The sequence below is a fragment of the Ictalurus punctatus genome, chromosome 16 (genome assembly GCF_001660625.3).
Source record: "Ictalurus punctatus breed USDA103 chromosome 16, Coco_2.0, whole genome shotgun sequence".
Taxonomy (NCBI): domain Eukaryota; kingdom Metazoa; phylum Chordata; class Actinopteri; order Siluriformes; family Ictaluridae; genus Ictalurus; species Ictalurus punctatus.
Window position 1 is genome coordinate 6,497,723 of NC_030431.2, and position 23,325 is coordinate 6,521,047.

The 23,325-nt window shown below is 39.7% G+C and overlaps 1 protein-coding gene across 4 annotated transcripts in view; it reads right to left on the reverse strand.

Moving 5' to 3' along the window:
- Nucleotides 1-2,060: 2,060 nt before the first annotated feature.
- ttc28 (tetratricopeptide repeat domain 28) overlaps nt 2,061-23,325 on the reverse strand; it is a 237,551-nt gene continuing 216,286 nt past the window's right edge. For 3 of the 4 annotated variants that reach the window (XM_017489688.3, XM_047160759.2, XM_017489690.3), the window contains 12 exons: nt 14,247-14,387; nt 10,345-10,489; nt 9,829-10,008; nt 7,665-8,152; nt 7,073-7,320; nt 6,862-6,986; nt 6,291-6,522; nt 4,989-5,065; nt 4,788-4,811; nt 4,490-4,619; nt 4,188-4,295; nt 2,061-4,074 (listed from right to left, as the gene is read on the reverse strand). In XM_017489688.3, the coding sequence (XP_017345177.1) occupies nt 2,567-4,074; nt 4,188-4,295; nt 4,490-4,619; nt 4,788-4,811; nt 4,989-5,065; nt 6,291-6,522; nt 6,862-6,986; nt 7,073-7,320; nt 7,665-8,152; nt 9,829-10,008; nt 10,345-10,489; nt 14,247-14,387 (3,406 nt within the window). In that variant the 3' untranslated portion in view covers nt 2,061-2,566. The remainder of the gene's footprint in view (nt 4,075-4,187; nt 4,296-4,489; nt 4,620-4,787; nt 4,812-4,988; nt 5,066-6,290; nt 6,523-6,861; nt 6,987-7,072; nt 7,321-7,664; nt 8,153-9,828; nt 10,009-10,344; nt 10,490-14,246; nt 14,388-23,325) is intronic. The other variant, XM_017489689.3, reaches the window with a different exon arrangement.

The following is a 23,325-nucleotide window of genomic DNA, read 5'->3' on the forward strand; positions in this document are numbered from 1 at the left end:
CCACCCGTCTGCGCATGCGCCAGGAAGTGTACGTCACCTTTCAGAGCAACAGGCTTCGCTCCGCCTCCCGCATCTTGTGATTGGCTGATCTTCAGCACCTTCCAGGTCACTGTAAAAATCTTTAATGGATCACAAAAGCACGCTGATGTGAACCGCTCATGGGAGAATAAAAGGCCAAGTTTGAATCTGAACACGTCCTGAGGTTTTCCCAGGAGATGAAGAAACATGTGGAAGTTATGCAAAAGGAGATCGTGTTAAATGAACTAAGCCTTCATTCATTCATTTCTTGTCAAAAACAGCTTGATGTGTGGAACTGGGTTGTTGAAATCTGGATTCTGATTGGTCATAAGTTGATTAATTTTCTACAACAGCAGCACAGATAATAGTTCGGCTGCAAGGCAAATCACCGGTTTATATTAATACACTTGTTCAAACATGTTATCACTTTATAGTAACGACTTGGAATGTGGATGTGGATTATATCCATCCATGTACTGTACCGCTGATCATACACAGGGTCGCAGGGAGCCTGGAGCTTACAGTATCCCAGGGGACTCAGGGCACAAGGCGGGGGACATCTTGAACAACCCGCAGGGCACAATCGCACACACACTCACACACCACGGACAATTTAGAGATGCCAATCAACCTACATTGCACGCATTTGGACTGGGGTAGGAAACCAGTGTACTTGGAGGAAACCCCCTGAAACAGGGAGAGAGCATGCAAACTCCACATCACGCATGGCAGAGGCAGGAATTGAACTCGCAACCCCTGAGGTGTGAGGCAAACCTGCTAACCATTAAGCCTCTGTGTCCCCATAATGAATTTTTACTTGTTTATGACTGCTATAATGCACGTGATAAACAGAACTAACTTGTTTCATGAACATGACACAAAATTAAATGTAACTATAAATGAATACAAAATTTTACAATCTTTAACCGTCCAGTTTTGGAAAGTCTGTGCCCACCGTAGCCTCAGATTCCTAGATTTGGCTGACAGCAGTTGAACCTGTTGTGATCTTCTCCTGTTGTAGCCCATCTGCATCAAGATTCAACGCACTGTGTCTTCCGAGACGCTTTTCTGCTCACATTGGTTGTAAAGACTCATTATTTGAGTTATTACAGCTGACCTCTCTGACCTATCTTATCAACAAGGCATTTCCACCAGCAGAACTGTTCTTTACTGGATGTTTTTTTTTGTTTGTTTTTCTTCTTACAATTTTGTATAAACTCTAGAGAATCTTGTGCATGTAAATTCCAGGAGATCAATAGTTTCTGAAATACTTAAACCAGCTCATCTGGCAACTGAAGCTCTTGACCCGTAACTACATGATTTTATGCATTGGCTGATTGGATTGGCAAGTGTATAGATATTCCTATTAAAGTGGCCAGAGAGTGTAATTATCTAATACACAAAAGAGGATGCTAGGTGAAGGTAAATTTCTCCTTTAAATGTGGTAAAGGATTGTGCCAGATAAACTAGAAAACCAGTGCAACACCAACATCCATCTCAGTGTAACTGATAAACTGTGAATAATCCATCAACCAAATAATATTACGGTAGGTCAGGGTGGATCCTGTGGTGGTCACAGTGCACACTGATAAAAAACTGCGGGATTTCTTTTATACCGCCTTTTGACAACATATCTGGTAATGATGCCAAATGGGCATTTGCTTTCTAGTCCAATATGAAGTTGGATATTATTTAGAAAATAGATGGATGGTTTATAAAATCTACTAGAACATTTAATACCTTTCTCATTTTAAGAGCATGGGAATAAGCATGAGTAAAAAAAATTTAGAACTCCAAGCAAATAAATTAAACCCTTTTATTGAGACTTTTTTTTTTTTTTTACTGAGAAATGACTGAGATATTTCTGGATGAGAACATATGCAAAATCTTTTTTTTTTTTTTTTTTCTTAAAAAGACATCGAATCACTGAAGAGCAAGAGAACCCATGCTTTAATACTGACACTCAATTCACATAGATGTCAGGGTCAGATGCATTTTTTCTTTTCACCATTTCAATAAAAATATGAAAATGTTTGTTCATCTTTTTTTTGTGCACATGGTGTGTCTCTTTAATAATATAAAAATGTATAATACTGATTGCAAAACACTTGTTTTAATTTACAAAAAAATAACTGTAATAACAATTACAATCCATAATTATAACAATAACAATAATTATATTAAAAATGAAAACCAAAAAAAATCAAATGAAACAAACCAGTCAAAGCCACATGGTCCTTCACTAACACAAACAGCAAGCGTCTTTTGTACTAATACCATTTTGGTATAATCTTTTTCTTTTTTTCTGACACGTCAGTTCTCAGGTCAGTCTGCATATATCAAATGGTTCTTTTACAGTGTAAGTGGAAGCATAAGGATTATATGCTCTCTGGTCAAGCTGACACAGTGGACAAAATCAGGCTCGTATCTGGGTCATAAGTTTGTGTTATCCTTTCTAGTGTTTCCAACAGAATGGCACGCATCCAAATATTCCACTCTTACCATTTCAGGAAGAAAAAAAAAAAAAATCAAAAGTAGGAGAGAACTTTTAGCATTTAGATGAGGGAAAGAATCTCCCAGGGGAAAGAAATTTATACCCGTTCCCTGTGGGCAGTCTGATGGTATGGGAACCAGGGCTACTCCCTGTGGAAGCCGTGGGAGAGGGGGCAACTCTTTTTGGCTCCATCTTCCGATGACCATTTGGTGGGTTTTTAGAGCTGGGCTCCATCGACTGAAGTCCCATGTCTTGAAGTTCATGGCTGGGCAGGTTGTGACCTTTGCCATGGCGGGGGGACAGATTAAGAAGGCCTAGGACATCCCTTTGGGAGGCACTCAATTTTGCTCCACCATGGAAAGCCCTCATTGGTCCAGACTGCTGCTGTTGAGTGGCACTGGCCCAAAAGGTCTTTAGATTGTGAATGGCTTGCACTTTCTCATCGATGGCAGCCAGTTTGAGGCGGTCAAGGTCACCCGGGCTGGAACGTGTGGAGCCAGTGGATGAATAGGACAGGGCGGGGGAGGGGGCGCTGCCTGCAGGTGACTGGTGGCCTGAGCTTGGCGAAATGTGCCCACTGTAAGGTGAGCTAGGGTATTTAAGCTTGAACTGGGCATGAAGGCTGTCTGAGGTGGGTGATGGCTGGCTGCTGTCCTTCAGTGATGTCTCTGACATGGCGGGACTGTTATAACCCGAGCTGATCTTCTGGAGCTTCTGCGATTTGATGCTAGCTCTACTGCTGGGTCGACTGAAAGCACTGGTCTCGGAGCAGCGGAAGGCGGAGCCTCCAGTTGGTGTTGGGGCATCACCTGGCCCTGAAACGCTGCCCCTCTGGAGTGTCTCCACGGCCCGCATGTGGCTCTGTGTCTCCTCTAGGATCTTCTGTGCCAGCTCCTGTGGGTCGAGAGGTGCGGCAGGTGCAGGTGGGTGCTCCTCCTGCGATTTCACTGTGCTGTCTGTCTCGGTGCTAGACTGATCTGACTCTCCAGTGTCCGAGTTGCCTGCTTTGCCCGTCTTCTGAAAGGGTGAGTTAGCACTGGGTATCAGGCTAGCGGTCTTCACAGGTGATGTTGGGGTGCTGACGCTGCCTCTGGATGAGACGGATGCCACATACCCTCTGCCAGCTCCACCACGGCCAGCGCCACGCTGATGCCCAGCTGGTCGGGGAAGTGTGTCACAATGGGTGCCTAGTGGTTCGCTGCTGATGATGCTGAAGCCTTGGTACTCATCATCGTCGTGCCCACGTGCAGCACCGTGTGGCGAAGAGCGGCTACGTGGAACAGCCGAGTGACGCTGCGGAGTGAACAGGCTAGCATGGCGTGGACGCTGTCCGGTGGCATCTGATGCTCCATCAGGCCGTGGCAGAAAGCTCATGGATGAGGCAATGGAGCTCAGGCTGTAGACAGAGATGGCATCTGATGCCAGGCTGTCAGGGCATGGAGGGGAGAAGGGAGGATTGGTGTAGCCCACAGGCAGCTGCTGGCACACAGACTGAGCTGAGGCCAGAGACTCCAGGGATGAGGAACTGTCCAGGCTCAGACGCTTGGGAAGCTCAGTGGAGTCTATAAAATAGAAGCAGACGTTTCTATTTAGCTGTTTATATGCAATATGCAAACAGTGAGACATGCATGTTTTTTTTTATCATAAAGGTAAATAAGACGATGATGAAGCTTACCAAACAGGGCCAGCAGAGACTGCAGGGCAAAGTGCATTGTGCGGCGGTTCGCTTGCTTCCCAGTCTTTAGCACCACCTCCTCTTGACCAACCTCACACAGGTCAAATCCTACAAAAAAAAAAAAAAAAAAAAAAAAAAAAGATGACAGATAGAAAGAGATTTGCGTTTGGGTGGGAAAGATACTGAGGCTCCAAAGTCCACACTTGGAAGGCACACATGATATGTAATGTAACCTGATAAAGCTACAAACACCATAACTTCACATACTTCAGACAGCATGTTGAGTCTGCTTCAGCACTTACCCAGAGCAGCCAAGAATTCATGACAGCCAGGCAGCCTCCAGAGCTGCACGCTGATGGACACCTGGATAGGGGCCAGTGAGAAATCCTGCTCCTTTTCTCCAGACTGCAGTTGGACCAGTACCTGATGAAGCTGCCGAGAAACATTTGCAATAAACGTACATTCACAAGAGGCTCTTATTAACCTTAACACAAATGATCAGAAAAGACAACACAAATTGAATGCAGAACTAGCTTTATTATTAGGTATGTTTAGAAAAGCAGGTCAATTTAGCTGAGTGCGATTACTGAAAGCACTTACCATTCCCACTACATTTTTAACAGCCTTCAAATGGCAGGTTAAGAAAAAGAGAAGAAGACAGGATTTAATGGCATGTGAAGCAAGCATTAGTAACTGCACAATATGCATGCAGGCTTCTGAAAATACTGCTCAAGATGCATATAACCATAAAGTTAGCTTTAAATATTTGAAGCCATGTTGTGGTCTGTTGCAACGCCTCACCCTGCTGATGAGCTGCTCCCCGGTCTCAGAAGCTGTAATGAGTTTACACAGGGCCTGGAGAGCAGGAGGGGGCAGACCTGAGGACACACAGGACGAGAGGGCGTTGTGATGTCTGTCATCCCAGCGTCTCTTTCACCACAAAGTATCAGGTGACTGGGATGCAAATATCTAAGCATATTCATATTTCTACTTGCAATCATATTTCTATATTCAGCCAGTGTCTGTCAGTGTTCTCCGTTTATGGACAATACAATAAACATTACAATGACTTTAAATGATTTTCAATTAACAATGAAGCTTCATATGTCCACGATGTAGCAACGATGTAGTCCACTCTTGAGACACTCATTCACAAGATCTAAAATGTATATATGTCTAAACAGTGCTTGGAGATTTGTTGTGCATTTTTGTTTTACACGTTTACTTGCCTTATCTTTAGTGTTCTGAATGCTTGTCCATTTTTACAGCATCCTCCCTTTTATTATATACAATATACATATACATTTTGATGTATCTATTGAGAATTCAATTATATATATTTTCCTGCTTTATTTCATAGTTTTTGATGAACCTCATTGCACAAATGTGCTTTAATATATGAGTTTGACTAGACGTGAACAGATCTTGGCACATACCTAGTAATTTAAATGAATTAACACGATTTATAAAAACACGCCTTATAAAGTAAATGGATAAATCATCAGGAAAAAGCTGTTGCTCATGAAAGCCATTTTTTAAATGGGAAGTCGGAGCAAGCGCCACAAGTCAAAGTACGTACCTTTGTTGTTTTTTTTCCTGTCATAAAATGACTGACTGATGTGTAAGCTCAGGGACAGCATAGTGATTTCAATTCTGTATTAATGACCAGATGGCTGTAAGGTCTAATCTTCGGACTTCCAGAGAGCCAATGTTGGGCTTTTGAACCAGGCCCTTAAACAAGTAAAACTGAGATGCATTGGATAAAAGAGTGTGTGCCAAATAAATAAATGTAAATATAACTCATATGCATAGAATATGCATAAAAGTCTGTGAATAGTTAAATAGTAATTTGAATTAGGTGTGTTGAAGCATAAAAAAAGTGTGTCATTTAAATTTTTAGGCTGTCCTTGGTTTTCACCGAGCACATGAACTTCCATTTTTTTAAATCCCTTGTCTTGTGTGTTTTCTTCATGTTGTACTAACCTCCTCCTCCGCTATTTTTTGATAAAGACTACAAGCACTTCTGTGACGTCTGATAAATGCTGCAAACCTAAACGTAATTGTAGTTTAGTAGTTATTAAGGTCTATGATGGACTAGCGTACCTAGCAGAGACTGCAGGGTGGCGCTGCACTGTTGCAGTCGGTCTCCTGGATCTGCCATGGGGAAGAAAACGGCAGCGGGGAGGCCGGCACCGCCCGAATCCAACCTAAAGCCCACAGCACTGAGCAGAGCCTGCCAGCCTGGGACGCCCCCGACTTTGTTCTCCACGCTCTGCTGAGACGTGTACATGGAGTTACGCTGACCGCTCTGAATGCGCTGCAGTGATTTCTCGACCTGCGGGTGAAGAGAGACCGGTAAATTCGACATGATCACTAATTTACAGTTTGCATGGATGTCAAACCTCTCTGCTGCTGGGTGAACCTCTTAAATTTTTAAACCGAATGATCAAGCATGACTTCAGTTTGGGTTGGCCGAGGGGGGAGGGGGAGGGGGGGGGTTGGGTGCACGGCTGAGGACTGGAGTTTGACACCTGTGTCTAAAATAAACAGACACTCTGACTCGTGCAGCTCGCATGAGAAGAAAAATAAACAGTTCTTGTGGTTGTAACGCTCGTGCTGTGATATTATGATTCACAGCATATTCTAATGCTACGATGCTTTATGTGTCACTCACAAGATGCAGAAGGACCCTCAGGGCATCTCTGGCTTTGTCTGGATACTGCAGGATCTCAGCCAGGGCTTGGCTAATCAGAGACGAGGGACTGTTCAGCTTCACATCACTGCCAATCAGCATGAAGCCTATGGAAACACGAGAGGTTTTAGCTATAAAGTCTGCTATGAAAATGATCGTCGCAGTGCCACTGTGTTTAGAAGCATGGCCTAACCTGCCCAGTTGGAAGGATGAGAGAACTGTTTGCTGCCCTGAAGCGTTTTCATGGCATCGGCGAGGGCGGCGCTGGCCTTTGTGCCGTTCAGCAGGGCTGTGTAGAAAGCATGGACGAACATTTTGGAGGCGGCTACAGGCACAGGCCACAAAGACACCAGCACACACTGAGCGCCTGCGGCTAAAAAGGCTCGTGTGAGTCCCACCACTCCGTCTGCTGTCACCTTACTATCCGATTCCTGGTAGGAACTGCACAGATCAAAACACGGCACGGTATTAGCACCGTTAGCATTAGCCTCAGAGTAAGGCCATTAGCTGATACAGCTCAAGGCAACTGTAAATCGTCTGTAACTCTACTGAGAACATGGGAAGCGGAGCATGGCCAGTTTAACACAAACTGAGTATGCAGCAAATGGGTGATTACACAGAATAATTGTAATGTTTCCCTGGATTAAGAAAAGCATGGAAAACACATTAACTTGAAACACACTTATAAGACTATAATACAAGTTATAAGTTAATAGAGGTGTAAAACAAAATACATATAAATGTAAAGCTATTTGTGCATCCTTTAAAAACGGAGACAGACTGACCCCAGCACCACTAGTTTGACGGGCAGCCGGAGGTCCAGGATGTCTGCAGCTGTAAGCAGAAACTCCTGCAGCGGTGGGCTGTCACACACACTCTCAGCGTCGCTGGCGTCATCTCTGATACCGTAGCTAGATTTCACGCTGCCCTCAGTGCCCCCAGATGCCCCGCCCGAAGTATTAGCACCATGCCCAGTGCCCACATCCTGATTGGGTGCTAGCACTAGAGCTGCCAGCTTCCAGGAGACGTGAGTGGCGAAGTGGGCACACTCAGCCTGGCTCAAGGCGCTCATGACCCGCTGCTTGGTGGCACCCGGACCGGTTAGAGGCTGACAGCCCAACAGCTCGGCCACCATGTGCGCCTCCTCCTCAGCAGAAGGCATCGGACCCCACAGCCAGCGCTCCATCACTGAGGCGGGCAGGCGAGGGTTTCCCACCACCGCGGCAGAACTGCCTCCAGGGCACAGTGCTGGGCCAGCACGTCGAGGATGAACCTGAGAAAGAAAGTCATCATAAATGTAAACAATTCCGTTTCAAAATCATTTGAAATATCTCTGACTTATATGTCTGTGTTTTTAAAACATAACTGGAAACTTCATTAATTTTCATTAAATTCTTGTTGTTAATTTGTTCATGTTCTATGAAAAAATGAACCTAGAGGACATATACACATGAAATAATAAGATTTTATTTATCAAACACATACAACGGCAAATAAATAAATAAATAATCTGACAAATGTGAATAATAAATACAACTGTGCTTGAAAGTTTGTGAATTTTCTATATTTCTGCATAAACATGACCTCAAACACTATCAAATTGTACTAAAAGTCCTAAACATAGACAAAGAGAACCCAATTAAACAAATGAGACAAACATATTTGTCTCGTACTGAGGAAAATTATCTAAAATTGCACATCTGTGAACGGCAAAACTATGTGAACCTTTGCTTTCAGAATCTGTTGTGACCCCCTTGTGCAGCAAAAACTGTAACTAAATGTTTGTGATAACTGTTTATCAGTCCTGCACATCAGCTTGGAGGAATTTCAGCCCATTCCTCAGTACCGAACAGCTTGAACTCTGGGATGTTGGTGGGGTTCCTCATATGAACTGCTTGCTTCAGGTCCTTCCACAACATTTCTATTGGATTGAGGTCAGGACTTTGACTTGGCCATTCCAAAACATTACCTTTACTCTTCTTTAACCATTCTTTGGTAGAAAGATTTGTGTGCTTAGAGTCACTGTCTTTCTGCATGCCCCACTTTCTCTTGAGATTCAGTTCATGGACAAATGTACAGACATTTTCCTTTAGAATTTGCTGGTATGCAGCAAAACAGTCCCAAACCATGATACTACCACCACCATGTTTCATATATGGGATAAGGTTCTTATGCTGGATTGCAGTGTTTTCCTTTCTCCAAACACAATGCTTATCATTTAAACAAACAAACAAAAAAAGTTCCATTTTGGACTCAACCATCCATAAAACATTTCTCCAACAGCCTTCTGGCTTGTCCACGTGATCTTTAGAACACTGCAGAAGGGCAGCAGTGTTCTTTTCAGAGAGCAGTGGCTTTCTTCTTGTAACCCTGCAATACACACCATTGTTGTTCAGTGTTCTCTTTATGGTGGACTCATGAACATTAACATTAGCCTTTAGTTGCTTAGAGGTTACCCTAGGTTCCTTTGTGACCTCACAAACTATTACCCATCTTGCTCTTGGAGTGATCTTTGTTGGTCTCCACTCCTGGGGAGGGTAACAATGGTCTTGAATTTCCTCCATTTGTACACAATCTGTCTGACTGTGGATTGGTGGAATCCAAACTCTTTAGAGATGGTTTTGTGACCTTTTCCAGTCTGATGAGCATCAACAATTCCTCAGAAATCTCCTTTGTTCATGCCATGATATACTTCCACAAAGATTTGTTGTGAAGATAGATCCCTGTTGGATGATGTTTCAGGTCATATTTATGCAGAAAAATTGAAAATTCTAGAGTTCACAAACTTTCAAGCACCACTGTATGAAGAAAAGTGTGAAATCTATAGAACTTGATTTACCAGTACAACTGCATCAGTTGTGAATCCGACTACGTGTTTTGTCTCTTTGTAAAAGTGTACTTCATATTACAATGTGCGAATGACAAACAGAGTCAAATCAAAGAGCTGACCTTTGCGTTGGCCCCCAGGCTGCCGATGGAGGGCATGGCTATAAGGCTGAAGCGCTCGTACAGGTACTCGTTGGAGGAGCTTCCCTTCAGCAGAGCAAATGGGATGAGATAGAGCTCGCCTTCGAGAACCAGCACCAGTTGCCTGTGCCGGCCTACGGGCCCACTGGAGTGCATCAGACCCTGGAAGAGGCAGAGATGGAAAGGGAAAACGAGAATTAATATTAGATAACAAATAAAATGGCACATTTATCATTAATTAAAGTAAATATGTTTTCAAGACTATGAAAAATACGTTCAAATAAGGTGTGTCCAAGGTTTTGACTAGTCTGTATATAGTCATCATTCATTCTGCCAATGAGACATAAAGGGATAGGGGAAAAAAAGCAGCCATTTGCTACCATAAACCCATACAAGCTTACAAAGAGAAACTTCTAAAACATGCATTGAAATGAATCAAATGAATTGAAATAAAAATCAAAAAAGATAAATGATATGATGCATGCTGCAGTGCCTCACCCCCTCCATAGGAGCGATGAGAAGGTCATAGAGGGCGCGTAAGGGAGGCTTGCTGAGGGTGCTGGAGCGGCGAGAGAGCGAGGAACTCCCCTCTTTTACCGGAGACACCGTGTTACTGAACAGACTCGTCATACTCTGACAGCTCCTGAGGCAAGGGATCACACACAGAACATAACACACAGCGAGGATTAGAAAGCAGTATAGACATTCTGCTATACAGTAGATGTCACACTATACAGAACGGCCACTAGGTGGCACTGTGCATCTATGCAGGAAGCCAATATGTGGCGGTCAGAACAGTGAGACAGCATCAGAGAACAGGCTCTCAGATGTAGGAAATATCAGTGGGCCGCTGTTGTGAGCACATTTTGCCTACAATGACATAAAAAGTGTGGTTTTGTGCTAGCTATTGTATTCTGACACGTAGATTTGAAAAATCAAGTGTGGACAATGTGTATACACAAGGTTAATTAATGCTTAATCAATGCATATGTATGTGTGTGCAGCTGATCAACTAGAAAAATAATTGGATTATTGAGCGGTGACTTGCAACCACAATAGTCTGAGCCACTTCTCGATAGATTAGGGATGATGTCAGAGAGTGACGGGAGGTATTGACTGTAGATGTCGCCCCATGCTAATGAAGCCAGAGTGTTCATATCTCCTCAGCGTGGAAAAAAGCAACTCAGACTCATCACATTAGAAGCGATTCTCTCATTAAAATATGGTACAGGCAGCGTTTCGCAGAATGTTCTCACATTTTCTTGCGCCCTCTTTTCGCCCTTTTGATGAGTCCATTAAGTGTTGTTTTTTTTCTTTTCTTTTCGCAGTTTCTCTTCCACACTCCTTAAATAAATGAGGAAGTGCAGTAACCAGCTGAATGGCAAACTTTACCCTGACACGGACTCCCTAATGAGCCCCACTGCCTGGAAGCTTCATCACTGGACCATTCTACACCTATTAGCAGCTCAAATGTTTACTAATTGTTCAGTGACTTCGCGATCGATCACTTCTCCATTTTCTCCGGCTGCAACGTTTATAAAAAAATAAATAAATAAATAAATAAAAAAAACCATAAGGGATTGGTGCAGCTGTGTGTGTGTGGTTTTTATTTATTTTTTTTAATTTATTTATTTTAAACGTTTTCTCATACTGGACTAAATTATGTAGAATATTTCAGCTAACACTGTAACAAAAATTACAGTATTATTATATTATTATATGTCTTAGAAGCTGTGTCAAAAAGAGTGTGAACGTTGCATTTTGGAGGGCTTAACATCCATAACCTCAGTTATATAATTCCCATTTATACCACAATGCTGTTGAATTCTCATCCATGCAGTCGTTCAAGTTCACGTCATATAAAACTAATACTAAACAGATCACGAAAATCTTCTCTTGCTATAACTAGAACATGTTTTATTCCCTTCATATTAAAGATAAACTAAACAAATATGAGTACATGATTTACATTGATGTATTTGGCAGAAGCTTTAATTCAAAGTGATTTACAAATTAAGCGCAGTCGTCACATGGATACGCTCAATAAGCACAACCTCAGAGTGGCATGCTAGTTTCTATTAACTGTGCCTTTTCATATGCCGATCACTAAAATCTGCGTCTATTATCAACTTACACTTATTAAATTGCCTATGCTGTTAACACACTTCGACCATAGAGGTATCATCCTCAAGTACAGGGTTTACGCAAAGTCTGTAAAAATTATTACTGTAAACATTATTATTTATGATGATTATGATTTTCACATAGATTGTAAGTTTAGAAGTATGTTTGTTACTCACACAAACACACATGGGCCTGATTCTGAGTAAATTTAAGTAAATAGTAAGCGATCCAAATCAATATTCAGACCTCAAATTATCTATAGACTAAAACACATGCAGGCCAGAGTTTTGATGCGTCTCGATTGTTTTGTGCAATACCCACCTGGCACTAATGGACTGTACTCCTGGACAGAAGTCCAGCACTACGGTCTGAGCTTGGTCTGACTCTTGTGAAATTCATGTTTCTGGGCTAAGTAAATTCACACGAAACTACAGAACGCCATTTAAGGACAATCTTTAAATATGTGGTGGTCTGAGGAAACCCATCAGATGTCACAGAATTCGGGCAAACAGCCAAAAATGACAGGGTTTTGACCAAAAAAAAGCGCTCTTCTTTAAGAAACCATAAATACATCACACTGGAAATGTTTTATTTCCTTTCTAATATAGCCTAGGCTTTCAGCAAAGATGATGCTGTCCATTTTAATAAACACTGTGGTGAAAAGCTGACAGTCTACATAATGGGGTCTAAAACTTTGCTCGGGGAGCCAGAGTTTAAAATGATCTAACTATGCTTATGGTTGAAATACAAACCAAAGAAACATTTTTAAACAAGTGACGTTATCGCATAGTAGAAAATGTCAAAATCCATCACCTGAAGGTTTTTTCCCCAGGCGCCACATAATATATACATAGAACATTATAAATTAATCAATAATCGCAAGTTGTCCTGCAATAATTCCCTCCAGCAGCCAGAGCATTTTTCACCGCCCCCCAGCGATGTATTACACGTACTTGTGTTATAGTATTTTGAACATAAGAAGATGAAGATTGAAATTTAGACACTTGAAATTTATATATTATATATTATATATATATATATATATATATATATATATATATATATATATATATATATATATAGTGTGAATGCACTATATAACTCTACCTGCAGAGACAGACATTAATGTTTTGTACTGTAATGGGAACATTGCAACAGGAACTTGTACTTGATCATGGAAATGATGTCATGGTCTCGGGTGGTGCTGAAAAAATATTTCTAGTCTTCGTAGGCCAAGACAGAGAAAACAAATTCACCCAAGTTTATGGCAAGGCTGAGACCACTGATGTGTGGTCTCAAGACCGGCCTCGAGTACCACGATACTACATCTTACTGTGTGAGCACATTGTTTAGAATGCTTCTTTATTCTTCTAATGAAGATTGTTTACTACTGTGGTAAGAATGTGCTCTTTTACAGGTTAACACCTACTTAAACGTAGGCGCAAACCAGATTAAACTGAAAATCTGCAGAGATGGCAAATTAACATGATTATTATGACTAAGACTATTTCTAACCACTGACTTCAATACATTTAGCTATTATTTTTATCATGCTTGGTATCATGCACACTTCTCATTTGAATATTATTGCATTAGTGTAAAATGTATTAGCCTTTTATATTTATTAGGGATGCAATTGTACAATTTTTTTTTGGTTAGTTTTTCTGCGGTACCCAATAATGACACTGATACTGAAATGACTAACCTGCTCAGTATTTATCAATTAGGGCATAATGGAAGATTTTATTTAGCTCTCTTCAGGTTTCCCTGGTTTAAATAGTGGCCAGCTACATGAGTTACCTTGGATCGAGTAGGTTTCACTGTAGAAGAGCAGTGAAGGTTTTGCTTGAAAAAATGTTCCTGTATAGCTGTAAGTAAAGTACGTTTCATTGCCTTTGCTGCATCAGAATCCCTCATTTCAACCGGAAATGGCTGATTGTCAAGAACAATATCCTGGGTAAGTTATTTTCACTCATCCAGCATTGCCTGTAGACATGTTTTCTTGCCTAGCCAGTGTTTACTGCGTTTATTTGCTGTATGATGTGCGCTACTGGCAACGAACTCCTTGTGTTGAGTGTTATGTTTAAGATGTTACGGCAGTGCTATGGGACGCGCACAGTGCTCAGTGCTCACAGAACTGAAGTGCTCTTCGGCCTGACAGTTTTTCTAGCTACAATGTATACTAGGCTTATTTCATGTCATGGGACCTCTAGGAACACGTGTATATAAATTCAACAAAACTAGAAGTCAGAAATTTAGAGTGTTTGCTATTTAACCTGTTAAAGAGGTTGTTTCTGGACACCATTCGGAGGAAGCCAGTCGGGTCGGTGACTGAGTTCAGCTTGTTGTTCAGCTCCTCAAACTGCTGGTCCAGTAGATCCCCTGCCTCGCTCTCGGTTTCACTGCTGGAGCATGCTCTGCCAAAGAGAAACAACACAATGCATCATCTCGCCCACGCTTTCATTCCAGACATGGCTTTTTAACAACCTTTATAAGACACACTGCTATACAGATGGAGCTCTGAAATCACTTATCACTCCTCTGTAAATCTCCCAGAGTCTATGGATTTCCTCAGGTCTGGCCATTTCCTACGAGAGACGTCAATTTTATAGTCAAAATGGATGAAACGGGGCCTTAATGTGCCAGTCAGCATTTCAATTATGCAGCTGGCTAAAGTCTGAAAAGAACAGATCTCGACGGACAAGAGAGACAGAGATAAATAGGAGAGAAAGGAAAGAGAGAGAGAGAGAGAGAGAGAGAGAGAGATAAAGAAGAGAGAAAGGAGGAGACAGAGAGATCTTGTCACTACAGTCCAAGACACAGAGCTGAGTCACTGCTGCATTGTCCCCTTCTTTTAAACTCCAAATCTATTTATTTAGTAACACATTCAGCAACTCCTGCAGTACAGACTTGAGCTGCATGGTGAAAATCACAGCACGTACCCACATACCACGCAAGAGTTGTATGATGCCAAAAGTTGAATACATGCTAATATATTCGTGTTTTCCGATGCATATACATGTATTGCAGCACGTCTAATGATCCATACGACTTGTCACTTCTCTGCATGTTCGTCAGCACAAAACTCCAGGACTGTTTTCAATATCAAATAAACGTGTCTCAGACACTGCTGTACGCCAATGCCTATGAATAAATGAAAATCATACAGAATTATATGCCTTGTGGTATACAATTATGTTTCATATATAATACATCATCCTGTCCATGTAAACCATAATATGCGTGAAATATATGAAAACTGCTCATTACTATGATCCATATAATCCCCCAAATATATACAGTTGGCAATAATAATCTGTGCATTGTGGTAGTGTAACAATCTGTGTGTGCCGAGGAAGAGGGAGGGGCCAGGCTGTGAGGACACATGCCTGGCACCGAGTTGTCTAATCAGTGGGACAGAGCGATAAAGGAGCGGCTGGAAGCACCAGAGGGAGAGAGAGAGACGTATATACGCTTTGTGTTGGAGTTATGTCTGTTTGACATTGATTTAAGAAGGAGTCTCCAGTGTCAGTGCTTTGTAACAGTCAGAGGTGATCACTAAGTTTTCCAAAATCACTTAATTTTGAAGGTGAGGGAAAGATATAGCTGCTATACTGTAAGTGATAACAGGAACTTGCATGTTATTTTTTAATAATAATAACAATAATTTATACAATAACAACTTGACCTAGACGTACATGGCATTAACAGAGGTGCTTCCGCCAGCAGGTCTAGTCTTTCTAGTTACAAATTTGTAGTTGTGTACTCTTAAAATATACTTAAAATGTGAAAGAAGCTACTGAAGCGAACCCATTTCACACATTTGACCGTGTGACCTTGACCCTGATTGGATCGATTGCAAATTCTAATTTTCAAAAGCAATAATTCAAGTTCATCTGCTGGTTACAATGATATTTCCATACAAACCCTACGAACATTCAAACTCTCGTTCTCGAGATATGTCGCCAGACAAATGAACCGACAACTTGGTAATATAATATAAGCGCCGTGCTGGAAGCATCAATATACTGCAGTGGTATAAGTGGTGTGAAACATTTCGGGATGTGCAGTCATTGGAAAATAATCAACTTCAGGGTGGGAACAGTTTTGGAGCTCCACTTCATGTTGGGCTACATCATACCATCCTATTATTGATTATTTTCTCCTACATCATACCATCCTATTATTGATTATTTTCTCCTACATCATACCATCCTATTATTGATTATTTTCTCCTACATCATACCATCCTATTATTGATTATTTTCTCCTACATCATACCATCCTATTATTGATTATTTTCTCCTACATCATACCATCCTATTATTGATTATTTTCTCCTACATCATACCATCCTATTATTGATTATTTTCTCCTACATCATACCATCCTATTATTGATTATTTTCTCCTACATCATACCATCCTATTATTGATTATTTTCTCCTACATCATACCATCCTATTATTGATTAACAGCACACCCATGTGTTTTATTCCTTAATTCCTGTATTAAATGAAATGGATGTTAACCGGTTTTCATTACCACCACAACTGCCCTAACAGACAGAAAACCTTTATAGAAAAAATGGTTTTGCGCAAGGACAGAAACTGCAAATCTACTTTCAGGCAAGCAGCAATATATTAGCCAGTACTTACTCTCTAATGTGCTAAATTCTATTAAGGCTCAGTGGGGAGCCTCAGTGAGTGAAATATCGCCATCTCAGATTAATATGTGTGTGTTTATGTGTGCTGACAGTGCACATGGTGGTTGCTCCTAAAGTACCAGGCGCCAACGTAAGCTACGAAAAAGGAGAAGAGAAGTGAGGAAATGATGACTGTACTGGGAAGAATGCACATGGCTCCTGTTTCTGTGTGTGTGTGTGTGTGTGTGTGTGTGTGTGTGTGTGTGTGGGGTTGCAATGTGCCTTGAAGAGAAAAACATCCTTCCGCGTTTTCAGCCACAACAGCCCTGTGCATTCCTTCTGCTATGTGTACTAACACACACACACACACACACACACACACACACACACAATCTTCACCAAAATCATATGCGCACAGTGCCCTCCACTAATATTGACACCTTTGGTAAATATGAGCAAAGAAGGCTGTGACTATGAAAAAATTCACAAAAATACTCTGCTCTCATGGATATCAAACAATTGCAAACACAACACAGGTTTATATTTGTTAAACATATGTGTGTAACAATTACTGGCACCCCTATGAATTCATATGAGAAAAATATATTTGAAATATATTTCCATTGATATTTTTTTAGTACACCTGGGTGACTAGGAACAGGAAATTGTTCAACCATGACTTCCTGTTTCACAGGGGTATAAATATGAGGCAGCACATAGGCCAAATTCCCTCCGTCATTCATAACAATGGGTAAGACCAAGGAATATAGCTGTGATTTGCTGCAAAAGGTTGTTGAGCTTCACAAAATGGGACGTGGCTATAAGAAAATAGCACAAGCATTGAAAATGCCCATTTCCACCATCAGGGCAATAATTAAGAAGTTCCAGTCAACTGGAGATGTTATGAATCAACCTGGAATTGGATGTGTGTCTATAATGTATAAACGCACTGTGAAGAGGACGGTTCAAGTGGACAAAAAATCTCCAAGGATCACAGCTGGAGAACTGCAGAAGTTAGATGCGTCTCCAAAACGACAATCTGAAGTCACCTCCATCACCACAAGCTGTTTGGAAGGGTTTCAAGAAAAAAGCCTCTACTCTCATTCAAAAACAATCTCAAGTGTCTTCAGTTTGCCAGACACTTCTGAAACATCAAATGGGATCGGGTTCTACGATCATATGAAACCAAAATTGAGTTTTTTGACAATAAACACAGAGGTTGTTTTGGTGCACACAGAGAGGTAGCCATATGGAAATGTACCTCATGCCCAGGGTTAAATATGGTGGAGGTTCTTTAATGTTTTCAGTCTGTTTTTTCTGCCAGAGGACCTGGACATTTTGTTAGGATACATGGCACCATGGACTCCATGGACAGATATTAAATGAAAACCTGACTTCCTCTGCCAGAAAGCTTTAAATGGGCCGTGGTTGGATCTTCCAGCAGGACAAAGATCCAAAAATCCATAGAAAACCTGTGGGGTGAACTGAAGAGGAGAGTCCACCAGCGTGGACCTCGAAATGCGAAGGATCTGGAGAGATTCTGTACGGAGGAACCGTCTCGGATCCCTTGCCATGAATTTTCCAACCTCATCAGGCATTATAGGAGAAGACTGAGCTGTTATCTTGGCAAAGGGAGATAGCAGAAAGTATTGATTAAAAGGGTGCCAATAATTGTTGCACACCTATAATTAACAAAGATTTTTCTTTTGATAAACCTGTATTTTGTGTCAAATTGTTTGATATCCATGAGAGCAGTGTATTTTTGTGAATTTTTTTTGGACAAAATATCAGAAGTTAAAATAATTTAAAACATTTTTAAATTAAAAACATTTTTCACAGCCTTTTTGCTCATATTTACCAAGGGTGCCAATATTAGTGGAGGGCACTGTATATATAAAAGGTCAGTGACAAACCTACGCGCGCACACACACACTTTCACTTTCTCTCCCTCTCTCTCTCAACATCTGGAAAATGCATGCAGCTATTGAATGTATCATGTTGCTCTGCTCAGAATGCATTAAGATGCACTGAGGAAATACAGAAACAATTTCACACATGATGAGAATACTACGTACACTCAGAGATAATTACAAGCGAGTCATTTTGCAGCAAGCAGACACGGAAATAAATTTCTCTGATTAGCTGTAATGAAAAAGGAAAACACTTTAATTCTGATTAGAGCAGATAAGATGAGTATTTTGTGTTGTATTGGGTTAACTGGCTCTTATCTGCTCCTATTACACTGCCAAAATGCTTTCATCTACACCTAATAAACGCTAACAACTGCAGATGTGTGCGGATTGCTGGAATTACTTGTTTAATTAGCATGTCAAAGCTGACAATAACAGCACAGATCTACGTATTCATACTGAAAATATGCAGTTATTCAGAACTGATGAAACAGTCTGAGTTGAAATGAATTTGCTTAAGAGCTCTATAAATGAAGCATGATTTATCTGGTAATGATAAAAAAAAAAGAATGTAGAAGAAACAAATAACATGCATTATTTACTCACATAGCCATGTTTTCATTAAAGGGACGAGTCAACCAAAAAACTACTAATGAGTCTGACAATGAATGAAGTCAACGAATGGGAAGCAATTAGTGTGATCTCATTTGTATAATATTAATTGGCTCGATCATGAGCGTGAAGCATGTTCATTTTTTACAAGTTATGTTAACATTTTTGGGTGAACTGAGCCATTCACAGGATATAACCAAAATTACACTAGTTACTACTACTACTACTACTACTGTTACTATTTTATTACCACTGCTGATATTATTAATATTGTTACTATTACTATTCTTATTACTACTTTCACTACTGACACTATTTTCACTGCTACTATTACTATTATTATTACTACTATTATTATTTTATTACTTATACTACTACTGTTACTATTCTTATTACTACTGTTACTATTTTATTACTTCTACTGCTACTGTTACTATTACTACTGTTAATATTACTACTGTTAATATTACTACTGTTACTATTTTATTACTTCTACTGCTACTGTTAATATTACTACTGTTAATATTACTACTGTTAATATTACTACTGTTAATATTACTACTGTTACTATTTTATTACTTCTACTGCTACTGTTAATATTACTACTGTTAATATTACTACTGTTAATATTACTACTGTTACTATTACTATTCTTATTACTACTGTTACTATTCTTATTACTACTGTTACTATTCTTATTAATACTGTTACTATTCTTACTACTACTGTTTATTACTATTCTTATTACTACTGTTACTATTCTTATTACTACTGTTTATTACTATTCTTATTACTACTGTTACTATTCTTATTAATACTATTACTACACTTACTACTACTGTTACTATTCTTATTACTACTGTTACTATTCTTATTACTACTGTTACTATTCTTATTAATACTGTTACTATTCTTATTAATACTGTTACTATTACTATTTTTTACGACTACTGCTACTATTCTTATTAATACTGTTACTATTCTTATTAATACTGTTACTATTCTTATTAATACTGTTACTATTCTTATTAATACTGTTACTATTCTTATTAATACTGTTACTATTACTATTTTTTACGACTACTGCTACTATTCTTATTAATACTGTTACTATTCTTATTAATACTGTTTATTACTATTCTTATTACTACTGTTACTATTCTTATTAATACTATTACTACACTTACTACTACTGTTACTATTCTTATTACTACTGTTACTATTCTTATTAATACTGTTACTATTCTTATTAATACTGTTACTATTCTTATTAATACTGTTACTATTCTTATTAATACTGTTACTATTACTATTTTTTACGACTACTGCTACTATTCTTATTAATACTGTTACTATTCTTATTAATACTGTTTATTACTATTCTTATTACTGCTGTTACTGTTCTTATTACTACTGTTACTATTAATACTGTTACTATTCTTATTACTACTGTTACTATTCTTATTACTACTGTTACTATTACTACTATTACTATTATTACTACTGTTACTATTCTTATTAATACTATTACTACACTTACTACTACTGTTACTATTCTTATTACTACTGTTACTATTCTTATTACTACTGTTTATTACTATTCTTATTAATACTGTTACTATTCTTATTTTACTACTGCTGTTGCTATTACTTTTTTCTTACTACGGTTACTATTTTTTTATTACTTTTACTACTACTGTTACTATTTTCTTACTACTGTTACTATTACTACTATTTTCACTACTACTGTTACTATTTTCTTACTACTGTTACTATTTCTACTATTTTCACTACTACTGTTACTATTTTTTATCACTACTACTCAAATTTGTCATGAGTAATTAAGAATGAAATGCTTGAAAAAAGTCTTAATAATGCAGTGGATGTTAGTGAAAATGTTTACGATATTCAGAGGACAAATCAAAGGCTTTTCGGAAGAAAGTTTCACACCAGCTGCTTTTTCCTGCTTCAGGTCTACAGGATATAGCACGACGGTTCTTTCACCTATCTGCCACTGAAAATACTTATACAAAGAATACACCAAATATTCCGCAATAGTTCATGAACTCTTATTTCCGAATTGTTTTCGTTGAATATGATACATGTTACATGACTACTAATCAACCAATAGTTTAAAAAAAAATTAAAAAATAAAATAAAATAAAAAGATAGTCAAAAAGTTGTCTTTCTGATCATTAAGACAAAAACTGTTTTGGGACATCACTGTTTTTCAGCGGTTTTATTTGTGCAGCAAAGAATGTGCCAAACCACACTTCAGTTAACAGCCTACATACACAGACCACAAATGACATTTCCAGCTTCAGTACTGTTTTAGGCTACACTGTTAAATAACTCGGATGACTGTAGAATTGGCTTCATGTCGCCTTAAACATTTTCAGACTATCAAAGTATATTTAGCTGCATTTTTTACCATCTGCCTGCATCTCCTTACCATCTGTCTGTCTGTTCTGTTCACTGCCTCGAACGAAACTAGTGAATAAACAGGCTGCACAGGATAATGAGAGAGGAGACTAGTAGATTTATTTAGTTTAGTCCAAAGCATCAGCACTTAAATTCATACAGGACACATCAGATAGTAACTGGGCAGCAGGCTGTGTAGTATTAGTGAAATAGTATGTGGTTGTCAGAGACAGAGGCAGGATTGGACATAGTCAGGAGCAGCTAATTCACCCTCAGCCCTCCCTTTCTACTCCATTTCTCCCTGCTGAATGGGCGAGCTTATATAGGCTGAATGAATAGGAAGGAAATCACTACAGCGATTACAGCCCAAGCAATAAATTAAAAAGACTGCGATTAAAGAGCAGTTTAGTGGGAAAATCCTTCACACCTCATCACTAATGCACTCGCGAGGGTACAACTATCCCTGATCTTGTGACACTGATGTAACGACGTCACACTGGCACGGGATTCTCACTGTTCTTCTCCCTACCACTGCCGCTATTTTATTTTATTTTTTTTCATATTCGGTCTGATTAAAACAGATCACGGAACCTGCTGGGATCACCCGCAGCATTTAAACGTGCTAAACTGCATGAGTCTCTGAAACACAAGTAAGTGTTTTTTTTACTCTATATATTTTAAAGGTTGTAGTCCTCTGCCTCTGCCATTCCCAGCTCATTTTCACTGTCCACTAGTGATTAATATCCATATTCCCCCAGTGAATACCAAGTAAAGAAATAAAACTTGTGTTTTCTCTCTCTCTCTCTCTCTCCAACAACTGAATATCAACAGCTCAAGCCTCCATTACTTGCGCTAAAATGACGTTTTTTGGAATTAGCAACGGAGGCTTGAGATGAGATGCGTAATAAATTAGTTCCACACACAAGAGCGTATTAAAGTAAAAAACAAAACAAAACGAAACAAACATCTGAACAATATCTTGAGGTGTGGTGATTGTGGTATAAGAAGAATAACTGACTCCGGTCCGTTGGATTATAAGAAATTGAGATTTTATGTCACTACTAAACTGAACATGCTGCACTAGGCTTCAGTTTCTCAATCTACCTGCAACTATTTATAAGTCTAAAAACCACCAGAATACAGGAAAAGGCAATTTCCGCAGATAACCGCTTTAAAATAAACCTGTGTACTTTAGGTCACTAACTTATCAGTGAGACCGGATGCCCCCCTGTCCAGCTGTCACTGCTTATTTCTCAGTGTGTGTGGTGAGAAATGGTCCCTCTGGGCTAAACCTCCAGCACATACACAAACACACTCCATCCTGCTGCACTTACTACCACCATCTGATGTGGCTGCGTCCATCTCAATTTATCTGAATGCTCACAGATTCATACTGGAATAGCTGTGTAGGGGTTCATCACGTTGCCTTCCTCCTCCCTCTATTTTCACTATTCGAATATTGATTTGAGTTTGGTTTATATCTCAAGTGCTTTTTGTTGGAGTCACGCTGTGCTCCCTTAGTCAGGGGCAGTCAAATAATCAGTAATATTTGCTGGACACATTCAGGCAGTAAAGACGACCTCTACATGACCTCAACGTGGGTAATGATCGTGCACTTATCATGCAAAATCGAACACAGTGTTCCTCAGGTCAGAAGTAACTTAGATTAGATCATCATTTGTTGACGCTTAAGCGTCACATTACATCCTAGAAGTGCAACGAGGTTACACTTCTGACAGAACCTCATTTCCTGTTTTGGTTAAAAAAC